Source organism: Entelurus aequoreus, linkage group LG08 (genome assembly GCF_033978785.1).
Source record: "Entelurus aequoreus isolate RoL-2023_Sb linkage group LG08, RoL_Eaeq_v1.1, whole genome shotgun sequence".
Lineage (NCBI taxonomy): Eukaryota > Metazoa > Chordata > Actinopteri > Syngnathiformes > Syngnathidae > Entelurus > Entelurus aequoreus.
The window spans coordinates 41,161,279-41,182,675 of NC_084738.1; the positions used below are offsets into that span (position 1 = coordinate 41,161,279).

At 38.6% G+C, this 21,397-nt stretch overlaps 1 protein-coding gene across 1 annotated transcript; it reads right to left on the bottom strand.

Moving 5' to 3' along the window:
* Window positions 1-1,293: 1,293 nt before the first annotated feature.
* On the bottom strand, window positions 1,294-20,903 carry LOC133655094 (zinc finger protein OZF-like). Its single transcript, XM_062055006.1, has 2 exons — window positions 20,820-20,903; window positions 1,294-4,313 (listed from the first exon to the last, which is right to left on the bottom strand). The coding sequence occupies exon 2, from the start codon at window positions 4,264-4,266 to the stop codon at window positions 2,770-2,772; it is 1,497 nt and encodes a 498-aa protein (XP_061910990.1). The 5' UTR covers window positions 4,267-4,313; window positions 20,820-20,903; the 3' UTR covers window positions 1,294-2,769.
* Window positions 20,904-21,397: the final 494 nt, after the last annotated feature.

Genomic DNA, 21,397 nt, shown 5'->3' on the forward strand with positions numbered 1-21,397 from the left:
TATAAAAAAGAAAAATATTGATAACCTTTTTTAGGTTGCAGTCTTTTGCAAATGTCAAATGTAGTATCTGCTACAGGAAGAAATCATCAGTTCCATAAGTGGTAAGAAAACAGTTTAGAGACACTCTTATGTCGTTTGGCAACCAGATTGAAAGAATACTAATAACAATATTAATACAATGTCACTTTTCACTCATCTATTAGTCTGAAATATTTTAGTGTCCATTAATTTCACACCGTAACACTTTTTTCCACTTCATTGACATTTCTAAACGTACATTTGAAATGACTCCTCTTTATGCTGCTGATGTTTGCATTAGTTTATTTTCAACATGCATACAATTACAGTGTATACATCACATGTCTACTATTTCACATTCCAACATGTCTGAAAAGGAGTAGGAAGAAACAGAGCTTATATTAATACATATACTTAGCTGGAATGAAAACACCAAAAAAATGTAACCTAAAAATGGCGGAAGCATATTAACAAATACACTATATAGCCAAAAGTATTTGGCCACCTGCCTTGACTCACATATGAAGTTGAAGTGCCATCCCATTCCTAACCCATAGGGTTCATTATGATGTCGGTCCACCTTTTGGAGCTATTACAGCTTCAACTCTTCTTGGAAGGCTGTCCACAAGGTTGCGGAGTGTGTTTATAGGAATTTTCGATCACTCTTCCAAAAGCCCCTTCTTTGGCTATTTTTAAGACCCTTCTTAAAACCCATTTTTATTCACTGGCTTTTAACCCAGCATGAGACTTTAAACTGTTTTTAACTTTTTAACTGCTTTTTATCTAACAAAATTGTTCTTAGGGTAATTTTGTATTTGTTTTTTAATGTGTATTTTACTTCTGTTTTAAATTTTATTTTTTAGTCTGTCCTTTGCCTTTATTTCTTTGTGGTGTACAGCCCTTTGTTTTTCAACTGTGGTTGTTTTTAAAGGGCTTTATAAATAAAGTTGGTATGGTATGGTATGGTATAAAAAAGAAAAATATTGATAACCTTTTTTAGGTTGCAGTCTTTTGCAAATGTCAAATGTAGTATCTGCTACAGGAAGAAATCATCAGTTCCATAAGTGGTAAGAAAACAGTTTAGAGACACTCTTATGTCGTTTGGCAACCAGATTGAAAGAATACTAATAACAATATTAATAAAATGTCACTTTTCACTCATCTATTAGTCTGAAATATTTTAGTGTCCATTAATTTCACACCGTAACACTTTTTTCCACTTTATTGACATTTCTAAACGTACATTTGAAATGACTCCTCTTTATGCTGCTGATGTTTGCATTAGTTTATTTTCAACATGCATACAATTACAGTGTATACATCACATGTCTACTATTTCACATTCCAACATGTCTGAAAAGGAGTAGGAAGAAACAGAGCTTATATTAATACATATACTTAGCTGGAATGAAAACACCAAAAAAATGTAACCTAAAAATGGCGGAAGCATATTAACAAATACACTATATAGCCAAAAGTATTTGGCCACCTGCCTTGACTCACATATGAAGTTGAAGTGCCATCCCATTCCTAACCCATAGGGTTCATTATGATGTCGGTCCACCTTTTGGAGCTATTACAGCTTCAACTCTTCTTGGAAGGCTGTCCACAAGGTTGCGGAGTGTGTTTATAGGAATTTTCGATCACCATTCCAAAAGCGCATTGGTGAGGTCACACACTGACGTTGGTCGAGAAGGCCTGGCTCTCAATCTCCGTTGTAATTCATCCCAAAGGTGTTCTATTGGGGTCAGGTCAGGACTCTGTGCAGGCCAGTCAAGCTCATCTACACCAGACTCTGTCATCCATGTATTTATGGTCCTTGCTTTGTGCACCGGTGCACAGTCATGTTGGAAGGGGAAGGGGCCCGCTCCAAACTGTTCCCACAAGGTTGGGAGCATGGAATTGTCCAAAATGTTTTGGTATCCTGGAGCATTCAAAGTTCCTTTCACTGGAACTAACTCCAACTCCTGAAAAACAACCCCACACCATAATTCCTCCTCCACCCAATTTCACACTCGGCACCATGCAGTCCGAAATGTAGAGTTCTCCTGGGAACCTCTAAACCCAGACTCGTCCATCAGATTGCCAGATGGAAAAGCGTGATTCATCACTCCAGAGAAGGCGTCTCCACTGCTCTATTGTCCAGTGGCGACGTGCTTTACACCACTGCATCCGACGCTTTGCATTGGACTTGGTGATGTATGGCTTAGATGCAGCTGCTCGGCCATGGAAACCCATTCCATGAAGCTCTCTGTGTACAGTATGTGGGCTAATTGGAAGGCCACATGAAGTTTGGAGCACTGTAGCAACTGACTGTGCAGGAAGTCGGCGACCTCTATGCACTATGCTCTTCAGCATCCGCTGACCCCTCTCTGTCAGTTTACATGGCCTACCACTTGGTGGCTGAGTTGCTGTTGTTCCAAACTCTTCCATTTTCTTATGATAAAGCCGACAGTTGACTTTGGAATATTTAGGAGGACGAGGGACTTTCACGACTGGATTTGTTGCACAGGTGGCATCCTATGACAGTTCCACGCTGGAAGTCACTGAGCTCCTGAGAGCGGCCCATTCTTTCACAAATGTTTGTAGAAACAGTCTCTATGCCTAAGTGCTTGATTTTTGTGGCCAGGCCAAGTAATTAGGACACCTGATTCTCATCATTTGGATGGGTGGCCAAATACTTTTGGCAATATAGTGTATGTGCTAGTGTTGTTACACAAGTTCTGTAAGTTTATTTCAAATCATGCAGCTTCATTTGCTGCTGCTGTTCTCACCAGCACACGTGTGTTTCTTACACTGGTACTCGTAAGAGAATCTTTCCCCACACACACTGCAACTCAACGATTTCTCTCCAGTGTGTGTTCTCATGTGTACTACTAGGGTTCTTTGTTGACAAAAGCTCTTGTTGCAGTTTATACATGTATAAGGCTTTTCACTAGTGTGTGTTCTCATGTGTATTTTAAAATCGCCAGTTCGTGTAAAACCTCTATTACAGATTGAACAAGAAAACGTTTTTTCACCACTGTGTATTCTCTTGTGTGTTTTCATATCACTAATCCGTGTAAAACCTTTACCGCAGATTGAACAGAAAAAAGGTTTTTCTCCAGTATGTATCCTCATGTGTATTTTTAAATCACAAGTTCGTGTAAAACTTTTACCACATACTGAACAAGAAAAAGGTTTTTCTCCAGCATGTATTCTCATGTGTACTTTTAAATAGCAAGTTTGTGTAAAATCTTTACCACATACTGAACAAGAAATTGTTTTTTCTCCAGTGTGCATTCTCATGTGTCTTTTCAAATCATTAGCTCGTGTAAAACCTTTACAACATACTGAGCAGGAAAAGGGGTTTTCTCCAGTGTGCCTTGTCATGTGTGTTTTCAAATGTTGCCTTAGAGTAAAATCTTTACCGCACATTGAACAAGAAAAAGGTTTTTCTCCAGTGTGTATTCTCATGTGTTCTTTCAGCATACATTTATGAGCAAATCCCTTACTACATTCTGTGCACGAAAAAGGTTTTTTTTCAGTGTGTGTTACCATGTGTGTTTTCAAATTGTATTTTTGAGTAAAATCTTTAGCACAGATTGAACAGGAAAAAGGTTTTTCTCCAGTGTGTGTTCTCATGTGTGTTTTCAGACGACAATGGTGATTGAAAGTTTTGTCACAGTAAGAACATTTAAAGCGTGTGTTGTCAGTGGGACATGTCTTATCAGCTTTAGAGTCTTCATCATCAGTGTCAGGAGAGTGTGACGTTGTGTCGTCACTATCTGATAGTGGAGCTAAGAGCTTGTCTGCTTGTGATCCTCCACAGTGGTCTTCTGTTGTCATGTGTTGAGTTGAGCTGCTGCTTGAAGAATGCACCTCTCTCTTCTCCTCACTTTCACTTTTGACTTCATCATCTTCACTCTTCACAATCACACCAGTCACTGGCATCTTGGTGACATGAACCTCCTCCAGTCCTTCAACATGCTCTCCCTCCTGACTGATGCGGTGTTCCTCCTCTTCTTCTTTAATGTGAGCGGAGCTATGACTCCTCTTTCTCTGTACTGTGAAGGAGGGCTGTGACTCCTTTTCCTCCTTAATGTAAAATGTATGTGGCTCATCCTCCTCTTTAATGCGGGGCTGCTTTGGCTCCTCCTCTTCCCCTTTAATATGGCGGTACTGCGGCTCCTCCTCTTCCTCTTTTATTTGTGAGGGCTCCTCTTCTTTCACTTTTATATAGAGGGGCTGGGACTCATCCTGCTCCATCCTTGAGGTCTACTATTACTGCTCAAGAAGATGTTCTTCACAGATGTCTGCAGGACATAAGAAGAAAAACATGCTTTAGAAACATCCAGCCTTACTCAGTCACACGAGACATTGTCCTGCATATGTTCTGATAAAGTCATTGAAGATCTCATCAGTCACCACGCTGACATTCAAGATGTCATAACCATACCGTACATCAGTGAATCACAGAAGCAATAAAATGAGTCATGAAAAAAGACAAAGTAACACCAGCAGTAAAACCTTTCATACAAATATGACAGCTGCTTGTACACCAGAAGCAGAACATAAAACAGGACAAAAAAATTAAAACCTACATTTTTAAGAATCCTGAAGCCTGGCTAGCCTGTTTGTAATAGTGGTTTAAGATAATAGATGTAACAAATCAATGTTTATATTTGCCACATTTACAAGTTCAACATGTGTTTTACTTTTGTTGCTGTATGTTGTAATGGCTCTACTGAAGTGGGACCTGTTTGCATCAGCTCTGTGCTATTTCAAAGGGGAACTGAACTTATGTTTTTTTAATTGTGTCTATCATTAATAATCCTTATGAGAAACAAGAATACATATGATCATTTTTTGCATTCTAATTTGTAACAATCGGCTCTTTCTTGGTGGATAGCAATGCAGTTAATAGAAGTTATCCATTCTGTCTCTAAGAACGCATCCAAAAAACGGCAACAATACTCCATTTACATCTTGAGACCTGAATATTAAAGGCCTACTGAAACCCACTACTACCGACCACGCAGTCTGATAGTTTATATATCAATGATGAAATCTTAACATTGCAACACATGCCAATACGGCCGGGTTAACTTATAAAGTGCAATTTTAAATTTCCCGCTAAACTTCCGGTTGAAAAACTCCTTTGGATATGACGTATGCGCGTGACGTCACGACGGCAACGGAAGTATTCGTACCCAATGTGTCACCATACAAACTGCTCTGTTTTCATCGAACAATTCCACAGTATTCTGGACATCTGTGTTGGTGAATCTTTTGCAATTTGTTTAATGAGCAATGGAGATTGCAAAGAAGAAAGTTGTAGGTGGGATCGGTGTATTAGCGGCTGGCTCTAGCAACACAACCAGGAGGACTTACTTGGATAGCAGACGCCTAGCCGATGCTAGCCGCCAATCGCACGGATGATCGGGTGAAGTCCTTCGTCGCGCCGTCGATCGCTGGAATGCAGGTGAGCACGGGTGTTGATGAGCAGATGAGGGCTGGCTGGCGTAGGTGGAGCGCTAATGTTTTTATAATAGCTCTGTGAGGTCCGGTTGCTAAGTTAGCTTCAGCATCGTTAGCAACAGCATTGTTAAGCTTTGCCAGGCTGAGAATTATTAACCGTGTAGTTACATGTACATGGTTTAATAGTATTGTTGATCTTCTGTCTATCCTTCCAGTCAGGGATTTATTTATTTTGTTTCTATCTGCATTTGAACCAGATGCTATCACATTAGCTCAGTAGCTAAAGAGCTTTGCTGATGTATTGTCGTGGAGATAAAAGTCACTGTGAATGTCCATTTCGCGTCCTCGACTCTCATTTTCAAGAGGATATAGTATCCGAGGTGGTTTATAATACAAATCCGTGATCGACAATAGAAAAAGGAGTGTGTGTGGAATCCAATGAGCCAGCTTGTACCTAAGTTACGGTCAGAGCGAAAAAAGATACACCCTGCACTACCTCTCTAGTTCTTCACTCTAACGTTCCTCATCCACGAATCTTTCATCCTCGCTCAAATTAATGGGGTAATCGTCGCTTTCTCGGTCCGAATCTCTCTCGCTCCATTGTAAACAACGGGGAATTGTGAGGAATCCTACCTCCTGTGACGTCACGCTATTTCCGGTATAGGCAAGGCTTTTTTTTTTTATCAGCGACCAAAAGTTGCGAACTTTATCGTCGTTCTATACTAAATCCTTTCAGCAAAAATATGGCAATATCGCGAAATGATCAAGTATGACACATAGAATGGATCTGCTATCCCCGTTTAAATAAAAAAAATTCATTTCAGTAGGCCTTTAAGCATGTGTTAGCAATATTGTTATTCTAAGCACTTATGCAGACAAACTACTTTTAGCCATGATCACAGAGAGCTAGCTAGCTTGTGCAGCTAGTGAGCTACAGTGTTGACATAGCCTACTGAGCTGGAAAGATGGTGCTTCTTGATTGCCTCTAAATTGGTAAAAGTCAATTCTAGATTATAAATGTCTCTCACCTGCAGGGTTGCCCCTTAAAATAATTGATTGTGACGGCCCGCCACGGCTAAGTAAAAGCCAACACACTTTAAAAATGAGGGTTTTTTTAAATTTGCACGTTAAATATAACGTGATGTCGCCTCCAAAAGAAGTCACACAATGTCAGACGCTCTTCCTAATTGTTATTGCCAATCTTTTGCTAATTCCAATTCTAACATGTATTTCCTCTCGTGCACACACTCTTGTCTACTTCACTCCCAGACACACAACAACACTTCCTCATTCTTCGCCAATCACCTTTCACAGACACTGTGTTCACGGATTGATTGTGCAATGTGCACATATTAAGAAGACTTTTAAGGAAAAAAATGCAGTTGAAGCAGCAACAATATCACTATACTGATTTTAAACAAAGTACACACGACACATGATTGTACATGTAATATATCACTGTATTGATTTTAAATATGAGGTACACATGATTTTACATGTAATATATCATTATATTGATTTTAAATATAATGTACACATAGGGTGTCTCAAGGCGATGATGACGAATGCCGTGTTTGCAACAAGACATGGACTGCCAAGTATTTCTTTACATAAATTAAAGGTAAAGCCGTGTGCTTAATGTGTGGTACACAGGTTGCTGTGTTTAAAGAATATAATTTGAATCGCCACTACACGACGAAGCACGAGGAAAAATACCGGAATCTGTCTGATGAAGCGCGCGCATGGGAGGCTGATGCGTTGATGGTAAAACTGCAAACCCAACAAGGACTTTTTGCCAAATTTCACACCCCCAGAGACGCAGCCGTCAGGACAAGTTTCGTAATTTCTCACAAAATCGCCAGAAAAAGTAAGGCGTTTTCTGACGGAGAGTTTATTAAGGAGTGCTTATTGGACTCTGTTGCGCTGATATGGCCCGAGACTTTGACTGTTTTTCGCTGGCTTTGGATGAGAGCTGAAATGTACGTGACACCGCCCAGCTGCTCATCTTCTTACGTGGGATAACTACAGACTTTCAAATCACGAAGGAGCTGGCAGCCATGCAGTCAATTAAAGAGACAACCACAGGTAATGACTTGTTCACATAGGTAAATGCGTGTTTAGACATGAAATGGGACAAGCTGGCAGGTGTGACAATCCAATCCAATCCACTTTATTTATATAGCACATTTAAACAACAAAATGTTTCCAAAGTGCTGCACAACAATATTAAAAACAATATTCAAATATTATCCTTAGCTCCACCAATGACTGAATAAAAACAAAAAATAATTACATATAAAACCAATATAAAAAACAATATAAAATAAATATGATTAAAAACAATTTTTAACAACAGATGGTTGTCCAAATCTGACGGGGAAAAATGTTGGATAATGCAGGATAAAGTGACAGAAATTAACCCTGTGCAGAAATGGACATTTTTGTATCGTATTATACATCAGGAAGTGTTGTGTAAGACAGTGTTAAAAATAAAACCATCAAAAGCAATCTGCTTTTGTATAAAGTTAAGTTAGGTTAAATGAAATGATTATTATTAATTATTATTATTATTCATCTTACGGTATATCAAAAATAATATTGAGCAAAATTTAATTGAGATATTGTCGGTGTGGCCCTCCAGCAGTGCTCGGGTTGCTTATGCGGCCCCCGGTAAAAATTAATTGCCCACCCCTGGCTTACACCATGGTTCAGATTTTCCTGCATGTCCAACACATGTTGAAAAATTACAATAAAGATGACTGACTCAAAATAGAGTAAATATATCTATTGCTATAGCGTCTCGTGAGGCTTCCTCATTAACTCGTCAAATGGCTCAGGAATCTCTGTGAGATTGATACTATTTTAATCAAATATATTTATTTGCAAACTTTGGAAGTCTTTTGGCGTCATAAATCAGAAATATATGATAATAGCTTCAGTATAGAGGCAACTTGTTTTTCCACTCTACTGCTACTTTAAAAACAGATATTATGGTGGTTAACATGATTCTTACACGTACGTTTACTTCATGTGGGTTCGCTCACAATTAGGCCTGCGCCGATATTCGATAAGACAATTAAAATACAAATAAAAATTTAGTCTAAGATTTCCTGCATCGATAAATCGTCATGTGCATGCTTCAAGAGCATTCACGCTTTTCGTCGCTTTCAGCAGCTATGTGTGTTTGTAGCATAGCGGAATGAAAAAAAGGGGGTGAATTATCTCGTCCTCATTAAGTGTCTTTAACCATGTGTACATGGACAACATATATTTAATCTGATCATCATTGGGATTAGAATGTTACTGTGTACATGGACCCTGGAAAATAATATTTGATTATGACGTGCATTTTAATGCATCATGATGAATAAACAAAGTCAACAGTATATAATGCTACTTGTGTACATGTTGAATAAACTAAGTCAACAGTATATAACACAAATTGTGTACATGTTGAATAAACTAACAGTATATAACACTACTTGTGTGCATGTTGAATAAACAGTATATAACACTACTTGTGTACATGTTGAATAAACAGTATATAACACTACTTGTGTACATGTTGAATAAACAAAGTCAACAGTATATAACGCTACTTGTGTACATGTTGAATAAACAAACAGTATATAACTCTACTTGTGTACATGTTGAATAAACAAACAGTATATAAACCTACTTGTGTACATGTTGAATAAACTAACATTATTTAACACAACTTACAGATTGTACATGTTGAATAAACAGTATATAACACTACTTGAGCACATGTTGAATAAACAAAGTCAACAGTATACAATGCTACTTGTGTACATGTTGAATAAACAAACAGTATATGATACTACTTGTGCACATGTTGAATAAACAAAGTCAACGGTATATAATGCTACTTGTGTACATGTTGAATAAACAAACAGTATATGATACTACTTGTGTACATGTTGAATAAACAAACAGTATATAACACTACATGTGTACATGTTGAATAAACAAACAGTATATAGCACTACTTGTGTACATGTTGAATAAACTAACAGTATATAACACTACTTGTGTACATGTTGAATAAACCATATTTCACACTACTTGTGTACATGCTGAATAAACAAACAGTATATAACACTACTTGTGTACATGTTGAATAAATAACAGTATATAACACTACTTGTGTACATGTTGAATAAATAACAGTATATAACACTACTTGTGTACCTATGTTGAAACAAAGCCAAGAGTATATAACACAAATTAAAGGCCTACTGAAATGAATTTTTTTTATTTAAAAACGGGGATAGCAGTTCCATTCTATGTGTCATACTTGATCATTTTGCGATATTGCCATATTTTTGCTGAAAGGATTTAGTAGAGAACATCAACGATAAAGTTCGCAACTTTTGGTCCCTGATAAAAAAAGCCTTGCCTGTACCGGAAGTAGCGTGACGTCGCAGGTGGAACGGCTCCTCACATTTCCCCATTGTTTACACCAGCAGCGAGAGCGATTCGGACCGAGAAAGCGACGATTACCCCATTAATTTGAGCGAGGATGAAAGATTTGTGGATGAGGAACGTGAGAGTGAAGGACTAGAGTGCAGTGCAGGACGTATCTTTTTTCGCTCTGACCGTAACTTAGGTAAAAGGGCTCATTGGATTCCACACTTTCTCCTTTTTCTATTGTGGATCACGGATTTGTATTTTAAACCACCTCGGATACTATCCTCTTGAAAATGAGAGTCGAGAACGCGAAATGGACATTCACAGTGACTTTTATCTCCACGACAATACATCGGTGAAGCACTTTAGCTACGGAGCTAACGTGATAGCATCGTGCTTAAATGCAGATAGAAACAAAAGAAATAAGCCCCTGACTGGAAGAATAGACAGAAGATCAACAATACTACTATCAGGAGACACCGAACCAAACACTGGACCTGTAACTACACGGATAATGCTGTGCCGCCTGTCGAAGCCTAGCAATGCTGTTGCTAACGACGCCATTGAAGCTAACTTAGCTACGGGACCTCGTCAGAGCTATGATAAAAACATTAGAGCTCCACCTACGCCAGCCCTCATCTGCTCATCAACACCCGTGCTCACCTGCGTTCCAGCGATCGACGGCGCGACAAAGGACTTCACCCGATCATCGATGCGGTCGGCGGTTAGCATCGGATAGCGCGTCTGCTATCCAAGTCAAAGTCCTCCTGGTTGTGTTGCTGCAGCCAGCCGCTAATACACCAAACCCACCTACAGCTTTCTTCTTTGCAGTCTCCATTGTTCATTAAACAAAGTGCAAAAGATTCACCAACACGGATGTCCAGAATACTGTGGAATTTTGCGATGAAAACAGAGCTGTTTGTATTGTGATATAATGTGTCCGAATACTTCCGTTTCAACCATTGACGTCACGCGCAAACGTCATCATACATAGACGTTTTCAACCGGAAGTTCCTCTGGAAATTTTAAATTGAAACCCACTACTACCGACCACGCAGTCTGATAGTTCATATATCAATGATGAAATCTTAACATTGCAACACATGCCAATACGGCCGGGTTAGATTAGTAAAGTCCAATTTTAAATTTCCCGCGAAATATTCTGCTGAAAACGTCTCGTATGATGACGTTTGCGCGTGACGTCACGGATTGTGCGGACATATTGGGACACCATTGTGGCCAGCTATTAAGTCGTCTGTTTTCATAGCAAAATTCCACAGTATTCTGGACATCTGTGTTGGTAAATCTTTTGCAATTTGTTTAATGAACAATGAAGACAGCAAAGAAGAAAGCTGTAGGTGGGATCGGTGTATTAGCGGCTGGCTACAGCAACACAACCAGGAGGACTTTGAGTTGGATAGCAGACGCGCTACCGTGAGTACGCAGCTTTGGCTTCCAAACATTTGATCGCTTGCCCGTACGTGCGTGCCGCTATGTGCATGTCACGTACGTAACTTTGGGGAAATATATGTGCTGTATGAACTTTACGGAGGTGAACAGTACTTTGGGCTGTGGGATTGAGTGTGTTGTGCGGGTGTTTGAGTTGTATTGGTGGGTTATATGGACGGGAGGGGGGAGGTGTTTGTTATGCGGATTAATTTGTGGCATATTAAATAAAAGCCTGGTTGTGTTGTGGCTAATAGAGCAGTGTTTCCCACACATTCATTTATTTGTGGCGGCCCGCCACGAAAGAATTACGTCCGCCACAAATAAAAAATAAAAAAGTTGTTTTATTTTTTTTGTCCTGTCCAGCTTCTCAGGCAAATCATATAGTTGATGTAGATGCCCATATCGGCTGTTTAGATTTACTTTACAAAAGAGAAGTGTAGGATACTGCTCTTGTTGCCTTATTTGTATTTGACTTTATTAAATGTATTTATATTATCATATGGTGCAGCCGGGCCGGAACAGGAGGGGATAGAAAGAGAGAAAAAAGAAGACAGAGGGGGAAATTGTGGGGACAAGAGGGGGATTACACAGAGACAAAAACAACAACAGCAAACACAACAACAACAACAACAACAATAGAGCAACATCAGCAAATACGACATGTACAAATATGATGGTAAAAGTAATAGCAAATAAGCAGCTAGCGACAATAAAAAACAATACAGAAATGACAATGAGCATTATTACACTACAAATGGAGCAATACAAATACCAATAGAAATAGCGCTATTGATAATGAACAATACCAATACTTTACCTTTATTATCAACAATACAGTTGTTCAAATGCAACAATACATGTACCTGTACGTAGGGATGATACTCGAAACCGGTTTTCCCGGTTGTTCGATAAGAAAATAACCGAGTCCTCGGACTCGAATCCATTTTTGAGAACCGGTACCCGTTATCGAGACCACTATAGTAAAGAAAAAGAGTTGCTTATTTATTCGAATCCCTCGGAAAGAATCCAGTCCCGACCAGAAATGCTCCGTGTGACATCACAATAAATCAGTCACGTAGCTCAGTCATTAGGCGCAGATAGCGAAAGCAGGAAAACAATGGATGGGAAAAAGCGCTCCAAGGCGTAATAAAGTTCAAAACAAAAGGTATAATCCAATGAATAACTTTACTGAGAGATTTGAGCAGGGTACAAACTCATGAAGAACACTTTTACGACCCACCGGAAACATAGCAACCAGGCTAGCAACGCACCTCCTTTACGGCAGCTGGCGCAACGTTCTTAAAGCAACCGCAGCACATATATATATATACAACACATCTCCCTTTTTTAACTTTTGTTTTTCACACTGTATATGTGTTGTCTGTCTAATTATAAATAATGCAGACGAGGCGTGTTGGCTGAGTTCTTGACGTTTACTTTCACGGGTGACGACATGCAACAACATTTTTCGGGGCTACCGCGCATGCTCGTCACTCCCGTTGCATGATGGGTAGTGTAGTTGTTATATTCCCTAGCTCGTAACATCTTTCCCCCTATAAAGAAATAATGCTAACTCAATAAAGTGTATTTCTTTTTTTAGCTTTAACTTTTCATTTTTTAGCATTGTAACCACATTTGCAAACAACTTTTCTCTTCATAGAATTTTCTTTCTTTCTTTAAAGTGCAAAAATGTCAAAGCATCATAAACAGTTATGTCAAATAGCAGCAGAATTGCACTTTTTGGAGAGCTGTATTATTTCCAGTTTTGTGCCCAAGGCACTGATTTTATTTAACACTATATTATTATTTATACACCTATTGTGATCACAGAGACAGGTTGTTTTTGTGTTACTGAATATATTTGTTTTTCTGAAAAATCCCACTTAATATACTTTGGGTAACAACAGTCAATGTTTATTTATTTTATTTTATTTTTTTAGGGGGGTAACAGTCAATATTTATTTATTTATTAGATTAAATTGTTTTCTTATATAATAAAAGTGAGCTTTTGTTAAACCAAATATTGTGTGTTTTTTTCCATATACAACAACCTATCTGGACTCGATAAGAGAATCGATAAGGAATCGGTTCGATAAGAGGATTCGATAATAGACTCGAACTCGATAATTTCTTATCAAACATCATCCCTACCTGTACGTAATGATAACTTGAGATACGAAAGAATGCAGAAAAATGGAGGGGAAGAAAGAGAAGCAACCTACATTAACCTTGTAGATTGTTATAGTAACAATAGGTTAAGCTTTGTCAGTGTGCCATGTGTTACCCAGTTTAACCTAGGGCAACAACGTTAATATATGTTTGATGAAACGTGATTATGTGCATGAGAGTATGTATGCATATGTACTTGTATATGTACAGTATGTATATATGTATGTTTGTACAGTGAATGTATATGTACAGTATGTGTATATGTATGTTTGTACAGTGAATGTATATGTACAGTATGTATATATGTATGTTTGTACAGTGAATGTATATGTACAGTATGTGTATGTGTATGTTTGAATATTTAGTATGCACTAATTAAAGGGGCAGAGCTTTAAGAGACATTTTAGCTTTTATATTTTATAAGATATATTTTTTGTAAGAACCACAATTAATAAATATATTTCAGTGAATAACTTATTGTTCAAATCTGTATATAAATATGTACATAAAGTGTTGTAATTATATTGTAAAATGGATGGATGGATGGATGGATGGACGTTTAAAACAAAACTGTTATTATTAATTAGTAAGTATACATTTTTTGAGCCTTTTTAGAGAAAATCATATCATTGTAATAAATTATGCAAATTATTCGATGATGTCATGGTGACCACGCCCATAGCCACGCCCCCACCGCCACAGGTATCTTGGGAAACACTGTAGACTAGAGTATATATATATATGTCTTGTGTTTATTTACTGTTTTAGTCATTCCCAGCTGAATATCAGGTCTCACACGCCTCCCACAGCATCTTCCCTATCTGAATCGCTTCCACTGCCCTCTAGTCCTTCACTCTCACTTTCCTCATCCACGAATCTTTCATCCTCGCTCAAATTAATGGGGTAATCGTCGCTTTCTCGGTCCGAATCGCTCTCGCTGCTGGTGGCCATGATTGTAAACAAAGTTGCGAACTTTATCGTCGATGTTCTCTACTAAATCCTTTCAGCAAAAATATGGCAATATCGCGAAATGATCAAGTATGACACATAGAATGGACCTGCTATCCCCGTTTAAATAAGAAAATTTCATTTCAGTAGGCCTTTAAGTACATGTTGAATAAACAAAGTCAACAGTATGTAACACTTCTTGTGTACATGCTGAATAAACCGTCAACAGTACATAACAATACTTGTGTACATGTTGAATAAACAAAGTCAACAGTATATAATACTTGTCGTGCCTGAATAATATAGGCTATATATCCATTCTTACAACATATTACTGTACTTTACTTTGTTTCCACGTTAAAAAAAATTCTCATTTTAAAGGTGTGGCGGCTTCAATTTAGTCGTGGCGTCGCACCACAATCGGATAAATCATGGGGAAACCCTGCTTTTTAAACATCAAATGGTTGGCTGTCAAATAAAACAAAAATAGTAGAAAACACACAGTAAGGTGTATATTTATAATTCATCTCCAGTCACATTGTTTGAAGTTGAGATACCTTTTTTTCAACTTATTTGCTAGATTTATTAAAGCTATTTCACATAGTGCAATTAAATACAGTTTTGCTCCTGTTTAATATAGATGCTAACTATCCACCGGGAAGCGAACTACGAGCAGAAAAAGGTTGTGACCTAAAGGCAGCTTTGGATTAGCAAGAGTCTTTTTTCAAGAAACCTGCGAAAAAGTCACAAATAGCAATTGATGCCTCATTTACAATTTTTTAAATAAAGAACAAGGCATTTTCAAACATGCCTTCAAACTGCTACTGCTAAACTAACACACAAAAGTGAGCTGCTGCGCTCTATGGGCGCTGACGTCACACGTCACTAGGCAACAAGCTTGCCTTTTAAAGACAGTCGGTACGTGTCCATGCACTAAATTAGTCCGATTTCTCGAATAGTTCGGCTCTAAATGAGACTCCTACAGCCCATGGAAACACCTTAATCCGATCATGTTCGGTTTTTGAAAAGTCGAACTAACACACCTGGATTATGCGATTGGAAACCAGATCTGTCAAAGGGGGATTTGCAGCCGGGGGCCCCTCTGTGTCACGCATATGCCAGCCTCAAAGCGCGGGATATAACCCGGCAGCAGATGCCATTCAATTAAAATGTAGCAACAATAGTTATGAAGATGAGACTGTATATTTGCTTCAGAACAGAACAGTTTCTAGTGCATCAATGGTAGAAAAAAGATAACTAAGGCAATGTTGAATGCCGGCTTAATACAGACTCCCGAACAAAATATGAAAGAGAATGAAGCACGTATTATAAATTACATGGAGAATAATAAATCTGACACCAGTGTTTCCCACACATTTATTTGTGGCGGCTCGCTACGAAAGAATTACGTCCGCCACAAATAATTTTTTTTTTTTTTTTTTTGTCCTGTCCAGCTTCTCAGGCAAATCATATAGTTGATGTACATGCCCATATAGGCTGTTCAGATTTACTTTACAAAAGAGAAGTGTAGGATACTTCTTTGTTGCCTTATTTGTATTTGACCACTACTGTTTTCTGTTTATTTGTTACTGACTGTGGCAGGACACCTCTGCCTCTGTTTCACTTTATGTTGCTGGTAAATAATATGGTTGTAGTAGTAGGCTAAAGTTAAATTATTTAGTATGCACTAATTAAAGGGGCAGAGCTTTAAGAGACATTTTAGCTTTTATATTTTATAAGATATATTTTTTGTAAGAACCACAATTAATAAATATATTTCAGTGAATAACTTATTGTTCAAATCTGTATATAAATATGTACATAAAGTGTTGTAATTATATTGTAAAATGGATGGATGGATGGATGGATGTATGGACGTTTAAAACAAAACTGTTATTATTAATTAGTAAGTATACATTTTTTGAGCCTTTTTAGAGAAAATCATATCATTGTAGTAAATTATGCAAATTACTCGATGATGTCATGGTGACCACGCCCATAACCACGCCCCCACCGCCACAGGTATCTTGGCAGTTTATGGGAAACACTGCACCGACCTCTTCACGCAACATTTCTAAACTAATGATCAATAAAGTAATCCACACAACTGGCAAAATAGTCCAGAAAAATAGAAACCAAGGTAATCCCCAGTCGCGGCACAATCTGTCTTTTCCTTCGGATTTAAAACTCCTTCCATCAATCCACAGAGCCTTTGCTGCATTATGAATGAACTCAGAAACATTCAAAAGTTTTGTTTTCATGATTCTCTGTCCTAAAATTGTTTGTTTTTTAAACTCTCTGCCGTCTGTCTTTCTTTACTTCGGACCTGCCACCAACTGATACATTCTTTGTTGTAGCGTCATGTTTGTAGTGCAATCCAAGATCATATCTTGATGCTGTTTTCTATCTACCATCTACGCATTACAGACGTGATATTTCTAATCTGTCCAAATATTACAGCGGACATCACAACATAGCTAGGCTCTTAACTTGTTAGACGCCACAGACGCCGAGTGAGACGTCATATAGGTCAAAGAAATGAGCCGCCCCTTGTACGGGAGGCACATGACGTGTGACCAATAGTCGCATTAGAGAAAGTGCATGGACACTTGGACTTCACACGCAGGTGTGAAAATACAAAAAAACTTACTATTTGAGACACCAGACTAATTTAGTGCATGTAAACGTAGTGACTCACACACTCTCTACCCAAATTTGGTACATATCTCAAATACATCAGTTAATGAAAGACTAAATTCTTTAGTAATTCAATTAATGTTTTGTTATGTAGCAAGACACTATAACTAATTAAAATAATTTACCACCACTAAGATGGGTGAATGAAAAAAAAAGCATGCGTTTATTCACTTGACTTTCTAAAGCTATAGACTTCTTCATATTTTGCTTATTTATTTGCATACAATGTATAATACCATATTGGCCCTGCGATGAGGCGGAGACTTGTGCAGGGTGTACCCCGCCTTTTGCCCGAATACAGCTGAGATAGGCTCCAGCACCCCCCGTGACCCCAAAAGGGGCAAGCAGTAGAAAATGGATGGATGGATGGATGGATGGTGGTATAATACTATATTTTATTAATTCTATTAAAGACAGAAGTTTTAAGTTTTCACTATTAATCTCAATGTTGGAGATAATTATTTGCATGCATCCATCCATCCATCCATCTTCAACCGCTTATCCGGAATCGGGTCGCGGGGACAGCAGCTCCAGCAAAGACCCCCAGACTTCCCTCTCCAGAGCAACATTTGCGACTTCCTCCTGGGGAATCCCGAAGCGTTCCCAGGCCAGAGAGGAGATGTAATCCCCCCATCTGGTCCTTGGCCTGCCGCGGGGCCTCCTCCCAGTGGGACGTGCAACGAGGACCTCCCTAGGGAGACGCTCGTGAGGCATCCGCACGAGATGCCCGAACCACCTAAGCTGGCTCCTTTCCAAGCGAAGGAGCAGCGGCTCTACTCCGAGTCTCTCTCGGGTGACTGCACTTCTCACCCTATCTCTAAGGGAGATGCCAGCCACCCTTCTGAGGAAACTCATTTCGGCCGCTTGTATCCGCGATCTTATTCTTTCGGTCATTACCCACACTTCATGACCATAGGTGAGAGTAGGAATGTAGATAGCTCGGTAGGCCGAGAGCTTTGCCTTCTGGCTCAGCTCCCGTTTCGTCACAACAGTGCGGCAGAGAGACTGCAATACTGCCCCAGCTGCTCCGATTCTCCGGCTGATTTCCTTCTCCATCTTGCATGCAATGTGCAATATTACATTTTTGTTAACAGAAGTATTTTATTCAAGTCTGTTATTTTTGTTTTTTGAAAATTATTCCCTACAAAGTACAATTTATATCTGGTCTAAAAAGAACAACATTATTTCAATTAGAATTCTGCTAAAAGTAAAATGCAGTATAATTTCAATATACTAGTTTTTGATCAAATACAAGAAAAAACCATTTTGAATTCAGACTATCTTTGAATCTCAGTAAAACTAAAATAATGCTATTTGGTAACAGTAGAAAAGAGCATCATACACGAACACAAATAGACAGTGTAGATATTGAAAGGGTAAAAGAAACCTGATTTTTGGGAGTATTAAAGGCCTACTGAAATGAATTTTTTTTATTTAAACGGGGATAGCAGATCCATTCTATGTGTCATACTTGATCATTTCGCGATATTGCCATATTTTTAATGAAAGGATTTAGTATAGAACAACGACGATAAAGTTCGCAACTTTTGATCTCTGATAAAAAAAAAAAGCCTTGCCTGTACCGGAAGTAGCGTGACAATATTTTCCTATTGTTTTCAACGCAGCTAGAGCGATTCGGACCGAGAAAGCGACGATTACCCCATTAATTTGAGCGAGGATGAAAGATTTGTGGATGAGGAACGTTAAGAGTGACGGACTAGAATGCAGTGAAAGACATATCTTTTTTCGCTCTGACCGTAACTTAGTATTTTAAACCACCTCGGATACTATATCCTCTTGAAAATGAGAGTCGAGAACGCGAAATGGACATTCACAGTGACTTTTATCTCCACGACAATACATCGGCGAAGCTCTTTAGCTACTGAGCTAACCTGATAGCATCTGGCTCAAATGCAGATAGAAACAAAATAAATAAATCCCTGACTGGAAGGATAGACAGAAGATCAACAATACTATTAAACCATGTACATGTAACTACACGGTTAATAATTCTGAGCCTGGCAAAGCTTAATAATGCTGTTGCTAACGACGCTGAAGCTAACTTAGCAACCGGACCTCACAGAGCTATGATAAAAACATTAGCGCTCCACCTACGCCAGCCAGCCTTCATCTGCTCATCAACACCCGTGCTCACCTGCGTTCCAGCGATCGACGGCGCGACGAAGGACTTCACCCGATCACAGATGCGGTTGGCGGCTAGCATCGGCTAGCGCGTCTGCTATCCAAGTAAGTCCTCCTGGTTGTGTTGCTACAGCCAGCTGCTAATACACCGATCCCACCTACAACTTTCTTCTTTGCAATCTCCATTGTTCATTAAACAAATTGCAAAAGATTCACCAACACAGATGTCCAGAATACTGTGGAATTATGAAATGAAAACAGAGTTTTTTGTATTGGCTTCAATGGGCTACCGATACTCCTGTTTCACTGGCTACGTCACGCGCATACGTCATCATCCAAAGGCGTTTTCAACCGGAAGTTTAGCGGGAAATTTAAAATTGCACTTAATAAGTTAACCCGGCCGTATTGGCATGTGTTGCAATGTTAAGATTTCATCATTGATATATAAACTATCAGACTGCGTGGTCGGTAGTAGTGGGTTTCAGTAGGCCTTTAAGATGATAAAATGAACTAGAAACCTCATATTCAAAATATACAACATAAGGTGGCAAGAAACATTTCAATAATGAATAAAGCAAAATACGCTCTGGGCCTAAAAACACTTCATATTCTCTACTGCTCGCTAGTGTTAGCATATCTGAGTTATTGTGCAGAAATATGGGGAAATAACTACAAATGTGCGCTACATTCACGAACGGTGTTACAAAAAAGATCAGTTAGAATAATACATAATGTTGGATATAGAGAACATACAAACACTTTATTGAGTCAAAAATATTAAAGTGAAATGATTTGGTAAAATTGCAATCAGCTAAAATTATGTACAAAGCAAACTACAACCTGCTACCAAATAATGTACAACAATTCTTCTCAATTAAAGAGGAGAAATATAACCTTAGAGGAAAATCTAATTGAAAAAATTTGTATGCACATACAACACTTAGAACCTTTAGCATATCAGTATGTGGAATTAAATTATGGAATGGATTAAGTAAAGAAGTTAAACAATGTACTGATATGATCCAGTTTAAGAGGTTGTTCAAATTAATAGTGCTTACAAAGTACAAAGAAGAATACTTATGAGAAACACTTCCAACCTGATTGAAAATAAGGTATTCTTCATCTCAGTATGTGTATCATGACTGACTTAACTATATATTACAAAACTGCTGTATTACTCATTCACGGATGTCATTTTGCTATATAAAAAAAAAAGAGTCTGTAAATGAATGTATATATTTGTAAACGCTCTGAAGTGGGAAAGGGGTAGGATTAAATAAGCTTTGCTTCTTCCTACTCCTTTTCGGACATGATGTAAAGTGAAATAATATGAAATTGTGTGATGTATTATGCTGTAAGTGTGTTCATGTTCGAAATAAACTAAAGAAAGAAAGAAATAAATAATTATCCCTGTCAAATCGTAAATCGTAATGCTCGTCAAACTTGTCATAAAACGTTCCTATTAATGAAAATAGACATTTGTGTGATTATCACCGTGCACCAACCTGAGAAGCAGCTAAATGGTATGGAATGACGAACCAAAGACGTTCCTTTTTCCGACATCCATCCGGCGAAGAAACGGAAGTTCCCTCAACCATAGAAGTCCGGCGTGCGCGGCACGCGCTAAAACATTTGGTTCCGTTTCCCCGGATTAATGTTTTGTTTCACACCAAATATTACAATAATTACTCCGGGTCCTCACAACAATATTAGACCGTAGAGCTGCGTGATATACCGGTATTATAGTTAATACCAGTATATTTTGTAAATCGATAAGTTGATTGGCAACACTAATGGCCCTAGTGTGTGAATGTGAGCGTGAATGTTGTCGGTCTATCTGTGTTGGCCTTGTGATGAGGTGGCGACTTGTCCAGGGTGTACCCTGCCTTCCGCCCGATTGTAGCTGAGATAGGCTCCAGCACCCCCCGCGACGCCGAAAGGGATAAGCGGTAGGAAATGGATGGATGGATATGTATTAGGGACAGTATCGCTATACCGGCATATAATATATGTTCACGCTACATTACAGCCGCTTGCTGTCCTCGCGCCTGACAGGCCTGTTTATTGATGCTTTTTTAATTTT

Bases quoted from the DNA above. Each gene is read 5' to 3' on its own strand.
- LOC133655094 (XM_062055006.1), bottom strand. From the start codon at position 4,266: ATGGAGCAGGATGAGTCCCAGCCCCTCTATATAAAAGTGAAAGAAGAG.